Source organism: Oryzias melastigma, linkage group LG17, assembly GCF_002922805.2.
Source record: "Oryzias melastigma strain HK-1 linkage group LG17, ASM292280v2, whole genome shotgun sequence".
NCBI classification, from domain to species: domain Eukaryota; kingdom Metazoa; phylum Chordata; class Actinopteri; order Beloniformes; family Adrianichthyidae; genus Oryzias; species Oryzias melastigma.
In genome coordinates this window covers 10518927-10545658 of record NC_050528.1, presented here as the reverse complement: position 1 = coordinate 10545658, position 26732 = coordinate 10518927, and the positions used below count along the sequence as shown (strand labels likewise).

The following is a 26732-nucleotide window of genomic DNA, read 5'->3' as shown; positions in this document are numbered from 1 at the left end:
TGCTTCACTATTAGGTCCATAAACACATTTCACCTCCGCCCAGTGTGATTAAATAAGACGTGTGGGGACAGATTCCGGATATCCTCCCTAATTTAAGAATGAGCTCATGTTGCCTTGCAATGTCATCCTGTGTCCAAGAATCAGTCTCCAGGGCAATCGCGCTGTCGGTCAAAACATCTGCAGTAAAAAAATCCACTCAGACATGAGGTGAGGGAACAAAAATGATCTAAGAGGATGGGAAAAAAGTCTCTGGCAAATCGAATAGCTACTTTGAGTTTACGGCAAAGATTTTATTTAACTATTAAATCTAGAATATTTTTAAATAATAATAATAATCCTACGACAAAAACATAGTTTTGTCTTTTCATAAATATTCAAACTTGCATGGATAGAAGTCGGAACACCAACCAACTATATTTTACGATTTTCCGATTAATATTGAAAGTGAATTTTGAACAAGTTACTGCTTGCTAAATTATCCGTTACACTTCAAACACACCGCAAGTCTGAACAACGTGGGGTCACAACGACGTAAAGGAGGCAAAGCTTGGGAAGGGTTCAAATTTGGCGGATCCAACATAAATCCTACAAACTTCACCTTTAGATTAGCAAATGCAGAAGCTTTTAAAACTGTGTACCAAACAAACACACTAAGAGATGAACATCGTTCAAACATCAAGCTGAATTTTCTTTGTCGTGTACTAATATAATTACTGGACATGCTGGAACCTCTTCTGTCAGTCTAACATTTACAAAGGCAAAAAAGACATTAAGCCAGAGATTTTTCTTAAGCTTCTTAAAGTGATTGCTGCAAAAAAAAAAAGCACTTTGTGACTAAAAGTTCTTTATCCCCAAGAATCTGTGATAAAGCCCCTGCCTCTTTGCTCCTTTTCCTCTTGACGGATTTAATAGACCCGAAAATTCATCGTGACGTGGACGGAGAACATTGTCTGGGTCACAGAAGAACAGATGATGTAAGGAAGCTGGTATGTCTGAGAAAGACTGTCATGAGGAACTTTAATGTAAAAAATGTCTTCAGTCTCAATGACAGAGTTGTCCTTTTAAAAGATTGATGGAGCTAGCGGTGCTTCCGTCCTGTTTTTAAAGGAGCTTTAGAGGATACAAAGACAAAAATGTCCTAAAAAAAGAAAAGATTAAAAGAAAAGAACTAGAAAGGGTATAAATTAGTCTATTAGTCTATAGCAGGGGTGTCAAATTCAATTGCACAAGGGGCCAAAATCTAAACCACACCTTGGGTCGCGGGCCGAACAGGATAAACATTTATTGAACACTCTAAAACTAGATTTTGAAAACTTTAAAACCGTAACATTTTAACATAATTATAAACTAGATCTATAGCAATAACTGTGATAATGTTAGTGTGAATGCTGTAAGCTGAATTTGGTTGAAGATGCTAGTGCTGATAGCTGAATATGCTGAAATTGGTAGCTAAAATGCTGAAGCTGATAGCCAGCTAAACTATTAGCTAGATGCCAAATTAGCCTAAAAACCTTAAAAAGAAAAGCCTAAATTAGCAAAAACAGCTAGCATGTAGTTGAATTAACTCCAAAACAGCTTCAAAAACAAAAAAAGCCAAAATTAGCCAAAATACCTAGCATGTAGCAGAAATTTTAGCTAAACTACAAAACAGCCTCAAAATCTAAAAAAAAGTCTAGATTAGCCAAAACAGCTAGCATGTAGCAGAAATTTTAGTTAAACTCAAAAATAGCTTAAAAAACTTAAAAAGAAAAGCCCAAATTAGCCAAAACAGCTAGCATGTAGTTGAAATATTAGCTAAACTCCAAAACAGCCTTAAAAACGAAAAAAAGCCCAAATTAGCCAAAACACCTAGCGTGTAACTGAAATATTAGCTAAACTCCAAAACAGCCGAAAAAAAGTCTAGATTAGCCAAAACAACTAGAATGTAGCAGAAATGTTAGCTAAACTACAAAACAGCCCCAAAATCTAAAAAAAAACCTAAATTAGCCAAAATACTAAACTAAAATTTTAGCTAAACTCCAAATAGCCTAAAAAACTGAAAAAGTCTAAATAATCCGAAAAAGCCACCATGTAGCTGAAATATTAGCTAAACTCCAAAACAGCATGAAAAAAGTCTAAAATAGCCCAAATAGCTAGCATGTAGCTGAAATATTAGCTAAACTCAAAAATAGCTTGAAAAATCTTAGTAAATGCCAAAAAAAACTAGTATAATGACAATTTTTCAAACTTTAAAACTGTAACTTTTTAACATAAATATGAAAAATAAAAAGACAAGAATATTATTCCAGAATAAATCAACTTAAACCTTAAATAACAATAGGAAAATAACAATAAAATGATCTGGAGGGCCGGATATAATTACCCAGCGGGCCGGATCCGGCCCCAGGTCCTTGACTTTGACACTTGAGGGTAAAAGTGGAAATGAAATTTGGCCAAATTGTGACACCTAAAGCAATTTTTTTTGTGTGCGTGTCGTACTGTCATAGCTTCTTTATATAACAAAAGATGTCAGAGCCACACACTCACAAAGACCAGAAGAAAAAACAATACGTGCTTCGAGTTTTGTCCATAGGCAGTTGAAGCAGCCAGTTTGTAGCCCCGAGTATAAACTAATTCAAGCAGCAGATCTCTGTGCTTTCTGACAGGTGTGCATTTTCTGTGAGCCTAAAGGAGCTGGGTGAGAGGTTGTCTCCTGTCACCACGGCAGCTGCAGAGTGAAGATATGAGAGTGCTGCTGCCTCATCTGAAGCTCATCGTGGTGAACAATGGGCTTCTCAGCTATCGAGTGACACTATTGTATCCCAACAGGACACACTTGTAGGAGTGAACAACCTGTTCCATACGCACATTAATAATGAAAATGTATTTTTTTAATGACTTTTATGATCTAATCAAAAAACTATAAAAGCAGCAATGCATGAAGATTGTGACTAGCATGCAATTGTGGCTGTAGGTTGAATCGGATTTCTTCCCCTAACTCCAAAGCTTCTTCCTACCCCTCCAATTGTAGGGGCATCTGAAGCTATAATGCTGTCCGAACTTGTTTTTTTTAAGGGGAAGCCATAGGGACATGGGCTGGGTATCCCTCCGCTGGGAAGGTGATCCGAGGAGAAATGCATTTCTTCACATGGGTGTGCTCTGAAGCACAAAAGTTGACATTTATTGATGACGTCATCAAGGGTTAGCAACGCCCAAATTTGATGACACCATTTTTCCATAACTCTCCGTTTGGAGGGCTAAATGTAGGGGTAGGGAGAAACCGTATGGGTACGGGAATGAACTCCAGAGGACTTTAAAGAGGAAAAGTGAATGGCAGAAAGAATATTCTGGACCCAAAAACACACAACATTGATTTTTTTGGTACATTGATACAAGTTGTGTAACACTAACGTAGAAAAAAAACTAAAGCTGTAAAAATAGCAGAAAAAAGAAATACAGTGAAAGTTACAGCAAACTGAAACTTAAAGCAGGTGGCAGATAAGTCAGGGATAATGCTCGACGAAATGCGCATTATCAGAAATTAGTACAAAAATCGGTTGCTTCCGCAAAGTGCGTTAATGTCTGATAGTTCACACTTTGAAGGGCATTATACTGCTTATACAATGAGTACTTACAAAATAAATAAATATTTAATCAATTTTTAGTACTTTATTCTCCTTATTTTTCCAGTTTAAATCGCTTTTTCACACACCGGGTGAAGAGGGTTGTCACTAAACCATAACATGTCAATGAACCGGCACCAGCCTCGACTGCGGTGGCAAAGAAAAATGCTGATAGTCCTGATAGATTCAATAAAGTATTAGTTATTAGTTTTTTTTTGGTCTAGATCAGAGGTCTGCAACCTGCGGCTCCAGAGCCACAAGTGGCTCTTTTATCTCTCCATGGTGGCTCTCTGGCTGAAGAAAAATAATATAATAGTAAGTTTTTTACATTTTTTCCTTTTTGTAATTTAGTTTACTAAGAAATTTTAGGCCATTTAGGAGATCAGCTAGTAATTGAGCAAAAGGCTAGCTTTTTTTATTTTGGCTAATTTGGCCTCTAATTAAATTTTGTATACTAATTTGGAGTTACGCTCATATTTTAGCAATATGCTAATCTGTTATCTCCTGGAGTAATTTAGACTAATTTAGAGCTTAGTTTTTATTTTAGCAACATGCTAACATTTTTGGCTGAATTAGTTTACTGAGGAATTTTATGCTAATTTGGAGTTCAGCTTGTAATTAGAAGTGCTAGTTTTTTTTAATATATTTGTTTTTTTTCATGCCAAAAAATAGATATAATTCATATTAAAAAAAAAAGAATGTCATGAATGCAAATCCAAATTACTTAAAGGCTAAAGTGAGACTATGCGGCTCCTTCTAGGTTTTGATCAGTTGAAAAGGAGCCCAAATAGTTCTTTTACTGTTAAAGGTTGGCGACTAAACAAAACACTCATTTTATTTTGTCTGGTGTAACTGTTCATTTTCAGAACATTGACTCAAGTGAAATAAACTCCAGTCAATATTCCTGAAGTACTGCTTTGCCAGTCAAAATGTGCCCTTCCCTGATCTTATGAAGTTAACCAATTGTATTTTATGAATGAGGAAACCAACTAAACCTAAACCAATTTTTTTTTCGGTAGACAAAAAAATAATAATAAAATGTATTAATTTAGTATCAAGTTCTTTTATCAAAGAAGCTTAGTATAAACGTCAGCATGGGATCACACCAACGACGTGACAACTCCCACACATGACAAAGCACAGTAGGACCTACATAAAGCTGTCAAAATAAGGACAGTCCAACAAAAACAGTCATGCATGCAGACAGCCCCCCCAACACAAGCACACAAAGGAACACGCATGCACACACAAATAACCCTCATTCTACTGGGCATGTCTCTTTGACTAACTACCCTCACTAATCAGCGGGAGTGAACGAAGTTCAGACCAGTACAAATGGCACACCCCGGTACTGGACACTTTGTTTTATCGTTGAAGCTGCATACTTTACATAAACATAAAGAAAACTGTATCAGTGGATGAAATAGAAATGAACCGTATTATATGGCAAAAGGATACCACAGTTCCTGACAGCTGGTTGTGTGGGAAACAGCTGATGCAATAGATAGATACAGATCAGCAGGCGAGGAATGAGATCCAGTCATAATTTTTTTTTTTTTACCATTTTTGTTTTCTTTGTCATGTCATGTGTGAATAACAGTACAAATGCCAAAATCCTATTCTCATTACTCCATGTGATATATGAGCTACTTGCTACTTTGCATTCCTCTGCAGGCAGTCAGACGGCACTGAGACTGTCCTCAGAAAGCCTTAAAGCGAAGGCCGGTGACATCACCATTTTTCAGCGCCATACTGCTATAGTTCCTATTGTAGAATTTTCCATTTTGGCCTTTTCTGGACATGTGTTGCACCTGACGGTCATTGTTCCGACAGGCTCAGACATGAGGTAAGATGGGAAAGATCTTAATGATGATGAAAAGGACAAACACCAGAATCCCTGTTCAGTGTAACTTCATGCTGCTTGTTTGTAAAGTAGCTGCCAGAGGGACTCAACCAAACTGTTTTACTCACTTTTAACTTTTTTTTTCCTGTTTGACTCTAGCATATCCTATTAAGATGATGTAAACAATCAGACATAACTGAAATAGTTTCCATGACAGTAATGTCTCAAAAATGAGCTTTTCATTTCCTTTAATTTGCTGTTACCCACATTTTCCATGTATTTTGTCTGTTCTACAAGAAAAGGCAGAATTATTGCTTCATGTATAAGAAATACTTAATTTAACCTGTTTTAACAGTTCACCCTCTTTTAATATTCTTAGAAATGCTTGTAAAAATCAATGGATTTGCACTGCTGTTAAAATGCATATCTTTTTTGTCAAGAAAGGTTACATTAACCCTTCAACTATCCAAAAAAAAAAAAAATTATGCTCCTCATTGCCTTGGTACGAAGCTCCTAAGGTGACAAAATAACATTTTTTTTCTATAAATACTTAGGGGCTCCGTAAAAAAAATTGAAGTTTAAACTTTTTTTTTCTAGAAATAATTAAGGGCTCCGTAGTAAAATTGGAGTTTACAAAACATTTTTTTTTCGAAAAATGCTTAGGGGCTCTGTAAAAAAAAAAATTGTAAGTTTACAAAAAAAAAAAAAAAATACTTAGGGGCTCCGTAGCAAAATTGAAGTTTACAGAACATTTTTTTTTTTCGAAAAATACTTAGGGGCTCTGTAAAAAAAATAGTAAGTTTACAAATAAAAAATAAATAAATTAAAAAAAAATACTTAGGGGCTCCGTAGCAAAATTGAAGTTTACAAAACATTTTTTTTTCTAAAATACTTAGGGGCTCCGTAAAAAAAATTGAAGTTTACACTTTTTTTTCTAGAAATAATTAAGGGCTCCGTAGTAAAATTTGAGTTTACAAAACATTTTTTTTTTTCGAAAAATACTTAGGGGCTCTGTAAAAAAAATAGTAAGTTTACAAATAAAAAATAAATAAATAAAAAAAAATACTTAGGGGCTCCATAGCAAAATTGAAGTTTACAAAACATGTTTTTTTCTAAAAATACTTAGGGGCTCCGTAAAAAAAATTGAAGTTTACACTTTTTTTTTCTAGAAATAATTAAGGGCTCCGTAGTAAAATTTGAGTTTACAAAACATTTTTTTTTTTCGAAAAATACTTAGGGGCTCTGTAAAAAAAATAGTAAGTTTACAAATAAAAAAAAAAATACTTAGGGTCTCCGTAAAAAAATTGAAGTAAAAAAAAAGGTTCAGGGAACTAACCAGAACTTTATTTTCTAAAAATAAAAGACAAAAAAAAATCTGGTTAGTAGCTGATGCGGGTCAAATAGCAACAGTTGCGCACTAGTTACTATCTGGTGCGCAACTGTTGCTATCCAGATTTTTTTTTTTTACTTTAATTTTTACCTAAAAAAATAATTCTTCTTAGTGAGTGATACACCCCAGATAGCAACTGTTTTCTTTTGTTTGTTTGTTTTTTAAAAATCAAATAAAAAAAATGTTCTGGTTACTAATTGATGCGCACCAGTTACTATCTGGCGCGCTTTGGTTACTAACCAGAATTCTATTTTTTTTTTTTTTTTTTATATATTATTATTATTTCAATTTCTGGGGGGAAAAAATTACTTCATTTTTTGTTTTCTTCAATTTCCCTTTAGGGCCTCCGTACCTTGGGGAATAATACACAAAATCAATATTTTTAAAAACATGTTTTCTAAATGTTTCCCACCATTTGGCTGAGCAGGCAGTTAAAGGGTTAAATAGTTTCTAAATTATGGGGGAAAAACGCATTTTGACCGAATTGACTTTCTAAATAAGGAATGACAATGGGCCTTTAGACAACAAGTAAACACAAAAATATATAAATAATGATCATACTGTATGATTAACCCCTCTAAAAATACACAATGATAGCTTTTTACTATCTTGAAAGCTGCAAGGGAAAAAAGCTTGTGTGTCCTCTTTTTCCCTTCTATCCTCTGTGACCCTTCTTCAAATGTTGCTGCCAAACCCACAGAGGAAAGAAGGGCATGCTCGATTTTGAGCTGGTTTTACCTCAATGCCAGCTACCATGGTTCCACGGAACATTTTTTTTACCCAAATAATTAAAAACAATTGCAAGAATGGAAATTTAGACATAAAGGATTTTTTTCTACATTGGCCTAAAATAAAAGCAGAGTCTGTCGGGTATTCTCTTGCTTCAGTCAGTGACAGCACCACATGTCAAAAATTACTTCATGGCAACCCGTTGAACCACAGCTTGTCTTTCAACAACTCTGTGTCTCAAGGCCGTCCAAGCCTTGCTTGACCCTCACGGTCGAAGAACTTACCCTGGAAGGCATTTGCGTGTGTGGAGAAGAGGTGCTTAGGCTCATAGCTGTAAGACTGAACGTTTTGAAGAGTTTCTCTTTTAACGGCGACTTGGTAACTCTGCTCGGTCTTTCGGGTGCAGCAGGATGGACCTTTGTGCTTACAAATCAGCAGATCAACATCTAGAAAAATCAAGCAGAAACACAAATGTTATTCATTCTTTTCCAAATATTTGAATATAAATATGAAGTCTTTATTTAAACTTTGAACAAATTGATAATTCCAGGATTAAAATCCTACTTCAATGACACAAAACATAACTCCTTCTGGTCAGAATCCCCAAGTTAAATTTTCTTCTTGTTCCCTTAACTTTTGACGTTAATGTATATTTTCATGTAAAATTTTTGCAGCTGGTTTAAACTTTATTTGCACATTCATTTTTTGTAGGAACCATTAAAAATGTGTTATAAAATTTCCTTTTTGCACATAACTGTGAAAATGGAAGCTAAAGTGTTTTACTTTTGAAAAGAAAAAGAATATATGTAAAAAAAAAATCACTAAAACTGGCTTTTTTTTTTTTTTTAAATATAATGATAAACGTGAAACCATTGTTTGTGCAACTTTATTTGCAGCATCTTTGTACCATCAGATAGTGGTTCCTGAATATTATGCGGCATTATTATGGTGTGGGAACAACTGTCCCAAAAAAAAATAAAAATCTATATTTGGAGTAAAGACTCCTTGATTTTGTCTGTTAAATGTAGCATTTTCTTTAAGTTGAAGTCTTCTCTTCTTCACTGGCTCTTTTCTGCTAAACAAAACTTACAAAACTTGTTTGTTTCGCTAGCTAGCTATGCAAACAAACTTGTTTAGCTAGCTGTTTAGCTAGCAAGCTAAATAGATTTACCAAACTTGTTTGTTTCGCTAGCTAGCTATGCAAACAAACTTGTTTAGCTAGCTGTTTAGCTAGCAAGCTAAATAGTTTTAGCAAACTTGTTTGTTTTGCGAGCTAACTAGGTAAACAAGCTTGTTTAGCTAGCTGTTTAGCTAGCAAGCTAAATAGTATTACCAAACTTGTTTGTTTAGCTAGCTAACTAGGTAAACATGATTGTTTAGCTACCTGTTTAGCTAGCAAGCTACATAGTTTTACCAAACTTGTTTGTTTAGCTAGCTAGCTTCATTTTGCAGAAAAAGGCCAGTGAGGAAACAGAAGAGGAGCCTTCAACTTTAAAGGAGAAAAAGCTGCATTTAACAGACAAAATCCAGGAGTCTTTACTCCACATATGGATTTATTGGGACAGTTGTTACCACAAATCATAATACTAATGCATAGTATTCAACAACCTACTGTCTGATGTCATGAAGACACTGCAAAGGAAGTTGCTCAAAGAGTGAATTCACCTTTATCATTATTGTTCTAAATTGAAACTAGCTAGTTAGCTTTAATTCTGTAGTTTGCGCAGCCGGTTTAAAAAGTAGTGGAAAGATTTTCCACACTTGACTGACTTGACGGTTCAAGAAGGATTTAGATATGATGGGGAGAATCCAGTATTAAAAAAAAAAAAAAAACAGCAAAAATGTAAGTTGTATATTTTTCTCTGTCTAACTGTCCCGTGGACCGGTACCGGTCAATGGCCTGTGGTTTGGGGACCACTGCCCTACTTAACATCTCTGAGAAACGCAGGGTCATTTCTCTACCCCAACAGCCTGATGAGATAACTCATTTTACTAGAGGACGAGCTGGTCGGGGGTGGCTGTGGGCAGGTGCTGTAACCAGAGCTTAATGCTGGGCTTCAGGGCAGACCACAACACCAGTGCCCCACCATCCAAATCCTTCCATGTAACACAATAGGGTTGCATTCTGAATGCATCTTTTCGCTTTCTGCTCTCTCTGTGCTATTTGCCTGGCATATCCTTGTGAGGCCTGGTGTCTTTTAATTACTCAGTGAGGCTCCATTTGTTTCCACTCCTGAGCCAGATCAATGAAGTCATAACTGGCTGTCCTGCAACTTCCACTCCACTGTCTGTCTTTATTTCTTCCTCCACTCCTTATTTTCCTGCTGGGTCCTATATGTTTGTATACTTTTAGATATGTCTGCTTTAATATGAAAGAGAAATAGCTAATCAGAAATACTAAAAAATCTAATTTAAATGTTTGTGCGTCTTTTCTTTATAAAAAAAAAGTTAAAACAGAAGCCCATTTAACCACTATAAGTGGTAAGTAAACTTGAAGGACTTGTGTTTCCGTCAGTCAGTAACTGAAACCTTTCAACAACAGCTGATCATAAAACATTATGCGTAACAAGGTCTGCGTTTAATAGCAGCCTCTAGTTCAGCTATGAAAGATTTTCTCCTTGAGATCAGATCTAAATATAAAAATTAGATTGAAACTATTTAAAGAATGTCATTTTTACCCACGGCTACAGCAATAAACTCAACAGCAGGTCATACTGTAGGTCAGGTTGAAATAATGTTCTAATCCGTTCTTGTACGCGGTGTCTGTCGTCCTCCTCATTAGGCCCCTGACCCCATTCTCCCCACTGGCAGACTCTTTCTCTCCTTTGTGTTTGTTGGTTATGTACAACACGAAAGCAATATCCAGGGACTCATGGTGGAATCCGGGCTGGCCCCTCCATCCCCATGCGAGTAGCTGCATGGAGAAAGCGATACCCAGAAAGACTTTGGTTACTAAAGCCACTACAGCAGTCAGACTGCCCATGTCCCAAATATACCAGTGCAGTCATTGGAAGCCATGCCACTTGCTAAAGAGTCAGCTGAGTCTGCTGACGTTCATCATTCTTTCTGCGCTTATGGGAAATAAAGGAAATGTTTATTAATCATTTGGAATTTTCGGATCGTCCAGAACGAGAAACGTCTGTATTCCTGCTGATACGTGAAATGAAATAATAAAAAATCTCTGCAGCCTCTTAACCTTTTTTAGCTCAAAGTGCACTAGACACATTTGGCAGCAGAATCTGCACTGAAAAATTGCCTGCATACTATTTGCAAAAGTTAGTCAAGCTCTGTCAAACTGCTTGGGGATTAAGACTCCACGCAGTTTTCGAGATCTGCCTGGAGTGTTTGACTGGATGAGTTTTTGACTTGAATAGAACATTCTTTCACATTTTTTGGCTCCCATTTTGTTATTTTGGAAAGTGAGCTACACATCATTGGAGATCGCATGCTACACTTAACTATATGAATGTCTCTTCAGGCTCTTTATTGAAAACCTGAGGCAGCAGAGGTATGCTCAAACTGACTTGTCTTCAGGCTTAATATACTCATGCACTCTGACCTGCTGAAAGTGGTCCATAATTAGAATATATTTTATCCTGTTATTTCTGCTTTGTTTCAGACTTCCTTCAAATACCACAATTTTTTTAATACTTAAGCACCTTTAAGAAGTGTAAAAATACATGACTTTGAGAAAATTCTTTATTATACCTAACAAAAAAATAAATACATGGTTGAAAACCTATATAAGAATATTTTGTGCAGCCAATTTAGCATAGATGGATAAAATGAATAATGTTTTGAAAGATGGAAAAATTGCCAAAAATTGACTCATTTTGTACAAAATCTATTCTACAATTCAAGGTCAACACATGTTTTTCATCATTTTTAACAGCTTCCCTCATAAACTCATCTCTAGCTTTACATGATTTCATAAAAACTGGTCCAAAGGCTGTTGATTATGTATTTTTCCAAAGTTCAGATAATTAATATGAAGATTTATCACAAGTTAACGAAGCACATATTTTTAAAGAAAATAGTTTATTTCTTTTTCTATTATAGAACCATATTCTAACAATATCTTCTTTAAAATACGGTGAAATCTAAGTAAAAAGATGTGCTTTGACATAATCTCATCATTGGGTTTTTTTCTAATGCAGCAAAGAAATTATAGTTTGGAAAAGTATTATTGAGAAGGATAACGTTTACAAATAACAAAATTATAATTTGCAACTTCTTAAAATGAACTGGAACTTAATGTTATCACTTACTACAAAAACGGACCCCTTATAAATAATTAAAATGTTATTTCCCCATTGACAGATTCTTAGGCCAAAAAATATAAATTTTCAAATTCTGTAAGAGAATTTATCTATTCATTTTAACCCAAAAGATAGTGGAATCAGTGTTTTTTAAGGAAAATGGGTCTTTGTGGATTAAGAAAAAACAATTAAGTCGCTAAGACTGTTTTCTCAAACAAAATGTATTTTCCTATTGACCAACTTTCTCGATCAGATTTTTTTAAATCAGAAAAATATATTTTTTATGAAAAAGAGTCTTTTTACTTTCATAAAACTCAGTTTTGAAGTGTATTGGCAACAGGAAATTAACTTTACAGGAAGTAGGAAGTTTAGAATTGATGCAAAATCCATTGAACGGGCAAAAAAAGGAGACATTGAAGTCTCAGGAAGTAACTTTTTCGGAAACTGGAAATCCATCACTTTGACTCATAGTTGCAAACTTTCTGTTGAATTTGTTTCCTTCTATCCCAAGGGACCACTTATTTTTCAGAACTGCAGTTCTAGTCAAATGAATTGTGACCTAAAAAGCTTACAAAGATCAAATCCTTTAGCTCTACTTGCAACTAAATTTTTATTTTTTACTTTGTTGCGTACAGTGGTGTTATAGTTTTTGTAATGAATAGTCATAAAAATAGCTTTATTGGGACAAAAATAAGCTTCTGCAGCGATTTTATTTTTTTAATTTTTTAATTTTTGCCAGACAACTTTTGTCCCAAAATACTAAGATTAACACATACACACCAAGAGAAAAAAAGCTAGAATTTAATGCTGTTGATCCCACTAATTCAGCCCAGAAAGCTTTAACGCACTCCAGATTGTAAATTAGCTTTGAGTTCTAATTCCCTTAATTGCCCTCAGGTGACAAACACCTCTCTGGCTGTTCTGAAGTCAATTTTAAGGGGCCTTAACGTCATTGGCACATTTCCTTTGGCAACACCTCGCTGCCAACCATTAAACAAGTTAAGAAAATGAAAGTAGAGAACTCTAAAACCACTCATAGCATGTGATAGAAAACCCTGTAATTACACATCAAACTCTGCTATCTTAAACCTTTAAAATCGGTGACGGCTGTTGTGCTTTTATTTGTTTTTCACTGTACTAAAATGTTCCCGAGAACAAGAATAACCTTGTCAGACACTAATTCCCTCACCCTTCCGCTGGCCCTGGAAGTCAGTTTTCTTTGAACTTCTGAGATCCTTTAAACTTCCAGGATATTTACTCTTAACATATTTGCAGTGCTTTGGAGAGACCATCTTGAATGAAAACACACCTCAAAAGGGTCTTTGCCATGTACCTGCATTTGTTGGACTACCTTGAAACTCAAATGGAATGTTTGGCTTCCTCACATCCATGGCTGGAACGCTCTGCAGCCGTTGGCACGGCGACCAAAGCCACACCAGAGGGCAGGGGTTGCACGGTCAGAGCACAAAGAGAGATTTAGGGCTGGATAGATGCTGAAGCAGCATTTCATCAGATGGGCCGAGTAGTCACAGCCTTCAACAGCGTTTTACTTATTATTTAATACCATCTGTGGAGCATGTGGAGCTCCCATGATTCCACTCCAACAGCAACAAGTCTTAAAAAATATTGATAATATTTACCAGTGCTAAAATCATTTATAACATCTCCAAAAAAACTAAATAGAGCAACTTAATGACAGATGCTGTGTAAAACCAACCCGCCTGCTTCTCCTTTTTTCTAAACAAATATGATTTTTCTTTTAAAGTTAATTACATAATTCGCCAAATTATGTGCTTGACAAACAACCGAAAGAGTGTTTTTACGAGGTCAGCCTCATGCATGCGTTCCCTCAGTGAGAGCAGCAAAGTTAAAACGGGAATCAAAATAATTGTAGCCAATCAAAGACGACGGTGAGCTTTAAGAGCTTGCCAAGGCCGTTGACACTAACTGGTTACGGATGTGGCAACATGTGATCACCCACTGAGCCGCCATTCCACTGCTATTAACACATGACCCTGCATGTGCCGGATAAAGAGATAAAACACTTTCTTTTGCTCTGAAACTGACTCATAAAATGGCAGACTTTAAAAGAAAAATGATTTTTTGCAACTTATTAAACATGACTTCAAGTTTAAATGTGAGCTAAGACGTGGACTGATCCCATCTCAAACCGTCATCTCCTTCATTTTTTTTGGTGTAATGTGTCTGTTGACATTGGTGTCGTGCTGTTCTTTCCACATAATCTCCAGAGGGAAGATAATAGCGATCTGCTGGTTATCACACGATGTACAGTTGGCTCGGCTGCATCGGAGAGGCCATGAATCACACTAGAGTCAACTTTCTGTCGTTTATTATTGAACTTGTGCTGATGATGAAACTGCAGCGGAGATAAAAATAAGGTTCCTAGACGAAATATTTGACCTATGAATAGCATAATTTATCAATAATTTAGCAATAAACATTAATTTTCTGTTAAATTCCTCCCAGACAGACGGTTAAATTCAATAAAAAGTATTAACAAAAGGCAAATAGACACTAGAATAACAAGGAAGTTGTTAAGAACAAGCTTTTTACATTTTGACATTTAGTTTAACATCTTGTTTTCAGAGCCTTACATGGACACGCTCCTGTGTACATCGCTGACCTTTTAACCTTCTACTCTGCAGCCTGATAACCGACGTCTTCAAATCAAGAACTTTTTCTAATTCCACAAACCAAACATAGAACCAGGAGAGACCTTAACCTTGGAACGCCCTCCCTTTGTCATGACGACAGATCAACACATTCTCATATGGACATTTGGTTAAGTTCGCGTCTCTTTTTTACGTTTTGGGAGTCTCCAACTCGTCGTTTTTCAACGTGCTGGTTGTTCATAAAATCAAGGGCCCGCAACCCTCGGTACCAGAAGCGGTACCAGATGTTGTACCGAATGTTGTTCTTGAGATGCGTCCAGTACTGGGACGCAAATCTGGTACCCTAACCTATTACCAGACGTAGTACCGGAACCGAATCAGCGACAGATGCTGTACCAGGCACGAACTGCTTCTGGGTTAAGGTACTGGTTCGGTCCACTTCCTGGTACTGGACTGGTTCCGGTTTACAATCCAGAATTTGGGGACGTGTCCAGTACCGGTACCCAAACCCGGCACCGGATGTATTACCACATCTGAATCTGTACCAGACGCTAGGTTAGGGCTAGAGTACCGGTGTGCTCCACATCCTGGTACTGGACCGGTTCCGGTTGGGGACCCGGGATATAACGGGAACAGCCAGCACGTCCAAAAAACTAGTTGGGGACACCCAAAAATGCCAGTTTTTGACGTGGGGGTCAATAACCAAATGTTAATATGTGGCGAGTTGGGAGAGAAAATGTGTTGAGGTCGAAACTTTTATTCAGAAGAGCTTTTAGTTCATCCAATTTTGTCTTTTATTTGTGTTTTACTTTGTTTTTAGTGTGCTTCACTTGATAAACGGTTGTAAGTTTGTGTGTTTTTACTTTTGTGAAACATTTTGTTTATTTTTATCTGAGAAAGGTGCTATAGAAGCAAACATTTAACTTAATTTAATGTCTTATTTGTACAAAAAATAGAATGTATTTTTAAGGATTTACAATGCAAAGCTTACATTTTTACTTTCACAATATTAAAAGCTTAATTTCTTAGTTTATTGTCTAAGTTGTTTGGAAAAAGTTTTTCACATTAAGCATTTTTTTTTGGATTAAAAAGAAAAGTAAGATAAGCTTCTGTTCTTTTAAAGCAGGATGATCCGTCGCCCGGCTGCCACGTTCCTGTTACTCCAGGAGAAATCTGTTGGTCACACATGAAACGCAGCACTGTATCCTAATACAAACATTAGACTGTGAAAAGAGTTGAAGACTTGCCACTTCAAATTTCAAGAGTTGCTTTTGTTGGCATCCGATCTGAGAACTCAAGCAGTGTACCATAATTGTGTACACACGCATGCTCATAAATGCCAAATTTTCAACTCCAGCGAGAAGCTCCTCTGGTCAGCAACTTTGAAGATGATTCCGACCCAAAACTGCAGAAGCACAAATGAAAATTAAATACGAGTTTGAAGTTTTGTCTCTTAGAAAAGCAAAAAAAAATATTTTAAAAAATACAAATATTAATCTTCCAGTTTGAATATAATGTCTTACATCTCCACAGAACATTATTTATTCTTTTTTGACAAAAAAAATAATGTTTTATGCTTCCAAAATAAAGCAAATGTGTTGTTATTAAGATAAATATTAATTCTGCTGCAGAATAAATTTCAGACAGCTTTTCTTGCTGCTGGACAAATGTAAAAAAAAAATATTTAAAAACCCGACATTGTTTTTAAAAGCTTAATATTTCCTACAATGTCCTGATGGTTTCTGTTGCTACTGGTTACATGGTTCTAAACAAACATATCAAGTGGATTGGATGGACGTCTCGGCATGTTTCACACTCATATCCGTGACTCTTCTTCCAATTACAGCAGGCCGATTCCAACTGGTTGACACTTAAACTGTCACCAATGTGCACGTAACTACTGTAACCAGAGTCCCAGACTGAGTCATACACAGAGGGCTCCATGCCACCGTTTGGACATCCCATAAACTCTAAAGTCTGTTTATGTTTCAGAAGAAAACTGACAAAAACGGATATATTTTTCAAATTAAATGAAATAACTACTTATAATGCCGTCTCAAAATTATTATTTAAGCTCCTGAGTACAAAATTGCAAACTATGCACAACATATTAAGTGTGATTTAAATTATGATTTATGACTTTACAGCTATTATTGATCATTCTTAACTACTAACTACTATTCCATGCAAGATATTAAAGGCAAATAAACAATCTACACCTGCCATGAGTATCATGTAGTTTCACAGAAGTGACTTTATTTTTATTTTTAATAAAGTCGACAATCTTCTTACTATTCAACTGTTTTCAGTAATTCTTTCATCATTGTGACAACCGACAATGGAAAAAAATGAAAAGAAGGGTGTAAAGAACATCTTTTAAGGCTGAACTGCTTTACTTACCAAAGGAACCAAAACAATATTAAAGTATTTTTCTTAAATAACAGTACCGATATATTTAAATATAATATCAGTGAGTAACTTGAGACTTAAAGAGCTGATTTTGTCATCCTTGCATCTCAAGCAAAATCTGTTGGCTTTCTTTCAGTTAAGACACTTATAGATCTAAAGGCTTGGTTACATGGATCCGGACAGGTCCTGCAGGTTTTGGGGTTGTCTGGGTCCATGGAGGGTCAATGTCAAGGAGAGGGGCCCAGCTGCAGACAAACATGGCGGTTTGAGGTGTCATGGCCGACGGACGTCTTCTGACCCCTTACCAGTAGGCGGCGGTAATGCGCCTTTTAGTTGGTTGCCAGCCGCCGTAAAACCAGAAGAAGAAGAAGACGAGCTAATTTGAAGACAGATGGCGGAAAAAAACGAAAGTAAGATGAAGTATGTTATCATAATTCTCTATAAAATAACTATTTATTCCGCTGATACGTTCTTTGAGTATGACATTTCAAAGGACTAGATGTATCACGTATTTCCTGTTTGTCCTTTTTCACTAAACAATTTTAATCTGAATGATTCAAAACTCTGTGTTGACGCTAGCTTAATTTAGCTTAATACGTCCGTTTACACAGCGCATACTTCATGACTTTTAATTTGTATTTTTTTCTAATTCAAAGAGCGCTTGTAAAAATGTGCACTTCCGTGTTCCGGTTTGACGTTATAACTACTTCCACTTCCGGCTCTATCCGCCATGTTACCTCTAGACGCCATGACTTCCTGCAGCGGGGTACTCTTGAAGTCAAGGCCCAGAAGCCGGATCCGGCCCTCCGGGTAATAGGGTTGGGCATCGTTGCGTTTTATTAGGTTCTTGGGTTTCGGTTCCCAAACAGTGCCATTTTTGATACTTTAATAATAAAAATAAAGCCCATATATTCCCAAATCAACACATTTTCATTCCCAAGTCACATACTGACAGATAGTTAAGACCTCTGCGTCAAAAATTGGTGTTTTGAGTGTTGTTTTTCCACGTGCTGATTGTTCCTATTAAATCAGAGCTCCACAACCTCTGAGCCACAAATGATGGCCCCTCCAGGCTTTTTTTGAACACCGCATGTGCACCACTCTTTTCCGCGCCGCTTGGTGAATTCGCTGCCAGCTGCCTGTCAAATAGTGACCTAATCTGAGAAGTTACCGTGTTTTACTGTCTTATCGCTCACATTGGATTAGTATTTTATCCGCTGATCAGGTCACGAAAAACGTCACGTGTCCAAAGTTGAGTCCCTGATTGGATGATGCGATGCAGCGACCGGTCAAACTTCTGTCTTCTGTTGTAAAATGCAGCCAGACATTGCAACGTTGACCGGCACGTGCTCTCATGCTCGCCTCGTCATTGGCTTTATATGAGCCCGCCCACTATGGCAGGAGAGGCAAAGGGATTGGGTAAGAACTTCAAAGTACTGAAGAGACTAGAAGTGATTGACATGACCAACAGCTTGTTTCGGTAGAACCAGTAAATCATAACGGTTCCTACTTGGAACCAAACTTCGGTGCCCAACCCTACCAGGTAATTGTATCCGGCCCGCCAAATCACTTTATTTTATTGTTATGGATGGCCCGATGTTATCTACTCCTAACATATTGAATAGAAACTATGATAACGGATGCTGAGAGATCAGTTATAATGATCAATGGCAGGGGTTGTGAAGAGAAAAAAGTATGTTGCAAAAAAAAAAAAAAATCAAGTTACTGCTCTACTATGCACAATTCCGCCACTAAGGGGAGCAAAGGAAAAGTAAAACCGTTATGATAAGAGATCAGAAAATGACCAGCATTTCTTTGCAGTCGCTTGCCACGTCTGGGTAAGATGCAGTTGGGTTCCCCGCCAGCCTCGCCGCTGTTAAGTTGCTATAAAAATGATCGCGCCAATTACCGAAATGTCATCACAAAGAAGAACGAATGACGTGGAGTACTGAGCTTTCTAGAAAAAATGGACAAAAGGAGACCAAAGCTATAAAGTTGGCCATGGGTTATTTAGCTATTATGTTACTGGTCCGGCCCATTTGAGATCAGACGGGTTGAATGTGGCCCCTGAACCAAAAAGAGGTCGACTCCCCTGTTCTCCACTCTTGTCTGTGAAGTAAGTATAGGACGCTCGTAGAATAGTCACTATGTTCTGATTGTATATTTTCTTTAAATTAAAACACTCAAGATGCAGGCAAGAAGACTGTTCACTGCAACCTGTTGACCGCAGCATGCCCATAGATAAAAAAAACAGTATACCACCTTTGTGGTTCACCTGTGTCGACTGCGTAGGTTTGCCCATTTTTTTGCCCAGAACCAATCCGTATCTACATATATCTACATGGACATGCTTTGAATGGATTTGAAGACATCATTTTATTCAAGCAATAGTAGTGGAGAATTGGGCCAAAATTCCTCAGTAGTGTGTCTAGTAGATGTATCTAGTTATTTAAGTTGCAAGTCAAACTAGTCAAAAGATTCTCCACAAGATACTAAAAAACGATGAGATTAAGCCTTTTGGATTTGGTGTTTTCAATAAATTTGCATGCGTTTTTGCTTTTTTAGAATAGCATCCTGCAACGATAAGCGCTTTAATTATTGAAAACAGATGGATTTTTTTCATAAAATACAATAAAACAGCATAGAATTTAAAGTGGATCTGAGTTGGTGCAGAAAAATGCCTCAGTCACTTAAATATAATAAAAATCCGTCCCTAAAGCGAACACAGCAATGTTTTAGCCCAACAAACAGGATTGAGAACGGCAGCTTCTTGACATGTCAACCACTCCACCTAATCAGACAAATTGATGTAATCATAAAATGAATGTTAATTCTTAATACGATGTTAAGGATCAACAACTGCAGTTAGCCTGGAAACCACAGACATTACAGGAAAAATGTGTTTCCTCATTCATGATGGTTTTCCTGGCCTTTCCTGCATCTGTCTTCCAGCTGTTTGTTTGTGGATTTTCCATCTTGTCGACTTCAGCAACAGAAATTCCCCTCGTTTAGATCGCTCGCAGGACTCGGTTAATTAAGAGCATTCGACTTATATACCAATATGTCTCGTGAGTGGCTTTCTTTCTATCAGCAGTATTTTATCAGATGGATTTAGAGGAACTTATTATTGTTATAGATGGTCTATTCTTTACTGTATCACTTCACTGACCCATACTTTATTGTATTTTACAGTTGAGATTTTATGCTTTGATCTAATTTCTTACATTTTTTATATATATTTCTGTTGAATTCCTACCTTCATTTTACTTTTCTTTACCTTTTTGAAATAAGTACAGTAAATGATCCTAGGTAGCCACAAGGGGGCCTAAATCTGGGTGTCCCTGTGCCGGTCCCCAGCCCGGATCAAATACAGGGCGGGAAAACCACCTTTTTGAACCCGTGTGGCTACCCCGTACGGGATGTGGCGAAAGGTGAAGTAAATATTAATGATTATTTGTCTATGACAAAGTTTTTCCTTTTTTTTTTACAAAATAAATGGTCATAAAATGACTATGAAACAAAAGTTTTCTTGTTTTTTTTTCTCTCTCAAGTTAGCTCTTTAAGAAAAAACATTTTTTCAATGAATTTTTAAATCAATTTATTAGATATAGTTTGTTACCAGAGTAAATTCCCGCTCCAACTATATTTTTCGTTCCTGGTATTCTAATTATTAGAGTTATGCAGTATTTTTTGCCAAAATCTAAAAGCCGGTGTCGCTTTTTAAAGGGTAACCAAACAGGCAAGTTGAAGGCTGACTCCGCCCACAACCAAAGTTTGAAAATCCAATCAGAGGGGCGGGGCTGAGGAACAGGACTGTTATCATTACTGGAGCATCATGACGTGAGACTTCTGAAACTTAAATGGTTTAACCAATCACAACATTCAACTGTAATATCACTTTCCAACCTGTAGGGGGCAGCACACAAACGGGTTTTGACTATATTTTAAGAATTAAATTTTAATTTTGTCAAAAATTTGGAAATTAGGCAGAACTTTTAAAACCCCATTTATAAGAGGTCAACAGCCAAAAACAAGTTGATTTAGGGTTTGGTTCCATTAAGACATATTTTCTGCAGAGCAGCAGGAGCTCATTGGACATTTGATTCTGGTTTGAAGGCGGGATTGTCGGTGTGGAAGTTAGATTCGCCAATTTCCCAGCATTTCTTTTCTTACACTCTCTCCCGCTAGCTAGTCCAAGACAACAATACGTAGCAAAAAAACTTTGGCCCACCTGAGGCAATTGCTGCGTCACAAACCTGAGCTTTTTTAAACTGCGAGTTTTCATCTCCTGCTGATCCAACATGATTTGAATAATGAAATACTCAGAAACACAGTTTTAATCTTAATATTTGTCATATATGTCCTCCACCAAGAGAAAAATGCTACGAGAGCATGTTAAAAAAAACTAAAAACACGATTCTTATTAGAATGGGTTTTAAAAGACTAGCTTATTTTTGCCCCATGACAGACGAGCATTCTATCAAACCTACCCAACAGTAGCCAGGACAGGCTCCAGCAACCCCATGACCCTGAAAGGAAGGGATGGATGGATGGACGGACGGACTCCTTTTTGCTAAATGCAGCGTTCCTTTTTTCATTAAAGTTATTCGACATGTGCATTTACATTTTCCCTGACTCTGATAACTCCACTGAATATTTTTGGTCAACATAAACACTAGAGCACGAGTCTCCCTGCATGCACTTGCAGATGAGATCTCAACAAGTAGTGTCTTTCTCCTGTCTTCTGATGTGGTTGCAAAAACTCAAAGAACTTGAAGTCTGCAGTAAAACCCAAACCAGTGAACAAATGTAATGGAACTCAGTGACAGAATTACCTTTCAAGCTAATTTAGCGTCGCTGAATGAACGCCAAATGAGTTTTACCTCAAACAGATTTGCAGCCAGTGTTTATCCTCATAACATCATTTGTTCTCGGTGTTCAAAGACCTTTGAAGATGCTGTAAAGAGTCCGTTATGAAATGATGAAGTAAGGATGGATCTGAGAAGCCAGTAGATCAACATGAGCTGTTTACACAAACCACATGAAGACACGTGCAGCTTTAGACCAGTGCTTTCTCTAGAAGTTGCTATAAATTAGTGTTTATTACCAATATTAAATTAAACTTAAATCTGCATCTTTTTAGGGGCATAACTGTTAAATCTTCCCCTCCTTGACAGCTGGAGCTGAATGATGGAGACTGCAATAGAGCAATAATGTTTATTTGTCATCACAGGATGATTAAAAAATAAAAATAAAAAATGTATTCTATGAAAAATCAGTAAAAGATCAAACCACAAACTTTAGATGATCAAGTGCTTTACAGGTGTGCAAATCAATCCATAAGTGACGTTGCGTCAAGGTGGCTCACCTGTGCCCGGAGTCTCCGGCACGCGGCTGAGCGGTCCGACCTGCCGCAGCTGGAACGCGGTCCTCACCTCATGGCAGCTGTACGCGTCCGCGTCGATCACGCTCATCAGAAACACCGCGACTGTCACGCTCCAGACGGCGCTGCGAGAGTTCAAGCGAGAGCTGCCTCCGCGGGACATTGCCGCATCGCACTCGGGGTATCCTTGGAGGAGGTGACCAACTGGCGGGACGGGGCGATCTGGAGGACGGGAGGCGCGTGAGGATCAGCGGCGGTCGCTCTGGACATCTGACGAGCCTTTGCGACTGATTTCACATTATTGGTGAGGATGGGTGTGAGAGGCTCACTGACAGAGGAGGTTTGGGGTTTGTGTGCTCGAGCCAGTCTGTCCCGCGCGCTCTGCCGGCATGCCTATTTCCAAAGTGCTGCCGCGCGCTCCCCTCCCTCCCTCCGCCTGTTTACCGCAGCTCACTGAAAGTCACTGTAATCCCTTTAATGGAACTGCTGGTGTCTGTCATTCAAGAAAAATCCCTTTATTCCCCCCAAAAAGTAATAATATACAGTTTTCTTACTTTCTTGTTGTTTTTTTCATGCACATTTTCTTCTTTAACTGTTTTATCCTCTCACAAATACCAAATATAATTGTACATATAAAAAATAAACACTTAAAAAATCGCAATTAAATATTTCAACATTAATTTGTTACCTATTAAACATTTAAAAAGTTCTTTTTTAAAGTTACCAATAATTTACTAAATTTGCTTTGGCTCCATCTAGTGGAGAAACACTGAAACTACTAAACAAACAAAATGCACTGCCTGTTATAACCACAAAGTTACACTAAAGAGCCTGCTTTATTATCTGTCATTACTGGATCCCAGTCTGACCAGAGCTAAATTTGACTTGTTTTACTGTCTGCTGAACTAAGATGAACTGTCTCACCACACTCTCACACATTGCTTTGCTCCGGCTGTTTGGTTTTGTAACTTTCCTTCTGCAGGCAGCCTTAACTTTGCTTATAGTCTCTTTTCCAGCTGATTTGATCCAAGTTCTGTTCAGTTTTGATCCTATTGGAAAGTATCAACTCCCTTACTATTAAAATAGGAGTTACATAGTCATACTAGTTTATTAGCTTTATCCTTATCATGTGAAAAATTTCAAAGCTGTCAACAAACACAATCAGAGTACACAAAATTACAACAAAAAATAATGTTGAGCACTTTTGAGTGTTAAATTAAAGGCTTTTACATCAGTGTGCTGCGATACACACGTGGGCCACAAGAGATGGTCAGATGTGCTGCAGAAAATAACTCAATTTCACCTAATTTGTCTTAAAAAAATAAATATTGGCATAATATCAGCTCATCAAAACAGGGCCTGGTTTCACACTGAGCAGGTATAGATATGATAAATAATAAAAATACTCTTTTTTTTTTTTTGTTAATATTGTTTTTAATCAAGAGACTTTGATAGGAAAACCTATGTATTATTAACTCAAACTTCCGATGTGTCTTGTCATTTTTATTAAAGTAAAAGTAAACCTTAGATCAAAAAGTTTACAATACGTATAATCTTTCTCTGTCTTGTGTGTAAGGGACACCATGGATGTGACCTCAGTTCACAAAGTGTGAAGCTCTTTCAGGGAGTTTTTTCTAAAAACATTTCAGAAAAATGAAAAAACTGTACCTTAGAAATATGCATTTATATTTGTGTAAGCACAACTTGCTAAAAAAACTCTTTGGTCTTCACTTATTTGTGTTTTATTTATCATTTTCCTACATCTATTTTGTTTAAAATCCTCCCATATTGTTTTTTATTTTTAGAGAATGTTCTCAGTAGTGTTTTAATTATGATTATGACGTTTTTAACCAAAATCCCACAACCTAAATGTCTTAAAAAGTCATTTTTCATGTTGGCATAAGAAAAAAATGCCACACATACATGTTCAAAACTACAAAAAACATGATTTTCATCGGAGGGGGACTTTAACTGACTCGTATTTAAAGGAAATGCTAACTGACGTTTTTTTAAATGTTTATCTACAGTAAAAAAGTGTGTGGATACTTTCATGGAAACAGAAATACAATTATTTAAAGTGGACGTACAAAATGTTTGACATGTTCAAAAAGTTTATGTGCAAAGATACAAGCTGTCATGGTTTGGTTAATTTATTAAATGTTTTAAGTTCCTGTCACCAAGCCAGGTCTCCTGGTCCTTCCTGGCAGAATGACCGGACCACCTTGGACCCAGCAAGAGAACTTTGTGCAGATTTTCTTGACATGCCTTTCCACATCCAAGCATTTTGTTCCTGAGAGGAATTGTCAGGGCCATTTTTCAAACTTCCTGTTCCTCACACTTGTTGTTCCCTGTCCCTGAGAGTCATTGGGACTTGTCCTCATGTCTGTTCCTGAAGAGTTTTCTTGTCTCTCCTCACTTGTGCTGCGATTCAGGAGCCTCAACTGTTTTCCGGACTCATTTGTGTTTTGTCAGTACGGGTCCCCTCCTCTCGGGTGTTTTGGGCATCTGGGATCTGCCCTTTTGGGGAGGGGTACTGTCAGGATCCCAAGCTATTACATTTTAGTTTTTTTTTAGTTTTTTTGTCAACAGTTGACACACACATTTTAACATAATTCCAGCATATTCTGCTGCTGATATGCATCACTGCACAGTAGTGAAGGGATTTTGCAATCTTAGTGAAACAGCTGATTCTGCATCAGTTTTGCACTGATATGAAATGCTTAACGTAAAGTGATGCCGAACTATGAAGATAGAAATACTGTTGAGAACATTTTCAAGATTTGTTGTTAAATGATCCAAAAAAGAAGAACTTGTTTTAAGTGACAAATGCGGTAAAAGGTGCGATGCAAATGGGATTTTTTTTTTTTTTTTGTCTTCTTTCGATGTCATGCATGTAAGATCATTGCTGATGTCCTTAAAGTGGCATCAAATATCGTCCAGCAGAGAAGTTGCATAAGCAAATCCCTGCTGGCCCTAAAGATGAGATCCAGTCATGCTTCAACGATGTTTGTAGAACCCAAATGGAGAATCACGTGTGGTTCTGGCTCACCTGTGTGGAGCTGCTTTGAACTCATCCATGTTTTATTCATCAAGCTGTCATCCTTCTAGTGTGCTCAGGTAGATTTTTGGAGAACTTAAAAGACTGCTGTGACCTGGACAGCAATCAATAATAAAAAACTGTACATGAGGGAGACCTGCTGTGGCTGAGATTTGTCCTGGTTGATGGAAAGGTAATCCTAAACATTTAAAGAAAGAAGCATACGTCAGCTTAACTCTAAAGCTACAGAGGGATTTTTGTGTCACCATATTGCAAACAAAAGTCAAAGTTTGAGACCCAAATTTTATAAGTTGCAAACAAAATGTAAAGTGTTGCAAATAAAAAATTAAAATTTGCTTTGAAAAAAATGTTTTGCTTTGCAAACTTTTTTTTGCCTGCAAAAAAACATGTTTGCGTTTCCAAACTTTTTTTCTTAAAAAATAAAAAAAAAGTTTTAAAAAGTTTTCTCTCACCGTTACATTTGCAAAGCATAAAAAGAAAAGTTTTTCAAAACAAATATTAAATATTTTGTTTGCAACTTAGAACATTTTTATCTCAAAACTGTGACTTTTGCTTCCAATATGGTGGCACAAAAGTCACTCCATATAAACCCAGGTACAGAGAAATATTTAACGGTCTTTTCTATGTTTCTTTCATAGATTTTATTTTTTTAAGGAAACTAGTAGAATTTGTAACATTATCTATTACATTTAAAGACCCTCTCAAATCATCTTTTGATTTATTGTAAAAATGTTCTCAGTGTTTTTTTATTTCTGATTACATCATTTTTAGCCATATTTTCTAAAATTCTGTTGTTGTCTAGAGCATAGTGGTTGGAACTGTTGGCGTGGTGTATAAGCCCGCCCCCTTTTCCCCTCATCCTTTGGTTGACATGCTCTTCTAGAAGCTCACAGCCTCAACATCATATTACTACGGAAAGAAAAACTGCTAAAATCAATAAATACCCAGAAAAGCCATTTTAATCTTAGTTTACTTCAAATATGTTCTCCATTATGAAAAAAAAAATGCCACAAAACTATGTTCTAGACCAGAGCTCTGCAACCTGTGGTGCTGAAAGAGCCATTTGGTCCAGTTTTTACTGACCAAAGTCGAGCAAGAGCCGCAAAGTTAGAAGAATACAATTTATCTATGTTTTTGTAGCCATTTATCTCAAAATTAATTATATAATTATAATAATTGAAATAATATACTGTATATATTTTTAACTATCAAAATAACATGCATCATGTGTCAAATAAGCAAGAAAGTCAAATCAAACATAGCATTTTATATTTTTATGACTTTGGTTCACTTTATCCATTTTCTCCTTTTTACTATTAAATATAAACCTGACAACTTTGGTATAGATTTTATTTTTTTTAATAAATCTACATGTGCTTTAATCATATTCGAATGATAAAGTACTCTTACCATTATTTCTCTTAGT

At 36.7% G+C, this 26732-nt stretch overlaps 1 protein-coding gene across 3 annotated transcripts in view; it reads right to left on the bottom strand.

Moving 5' to 3' along the window:
* Positions 1-22799, bottom strand: part of gpc5c (glypican 5c) — a 122266-nt gene extending 99467 nt beyond the window's left edge. For all 3 annotated transcript variants that reach the window (XM_024274056.2, XM_024274057.2, XM_036216401.1), the window contains exons 1-2: positions 22234-22799; positions 7849-8010 (exon numbers count right to left, since the gene is read on the bottom strand). In XM_024274056.2, the coding sequence (XP_024129824.1) occupies positions 7849-8010; positions 22234-22411 (340 nt within the window). In that variant the 5' untranslated portion in view covers positions 22412-22799. The remainder of the gene's footprint in view (positions 1-7848; positions 8011-22233) is intronic.
* Positions 22800-26732: the final 3933 nt, after the last annotated feature.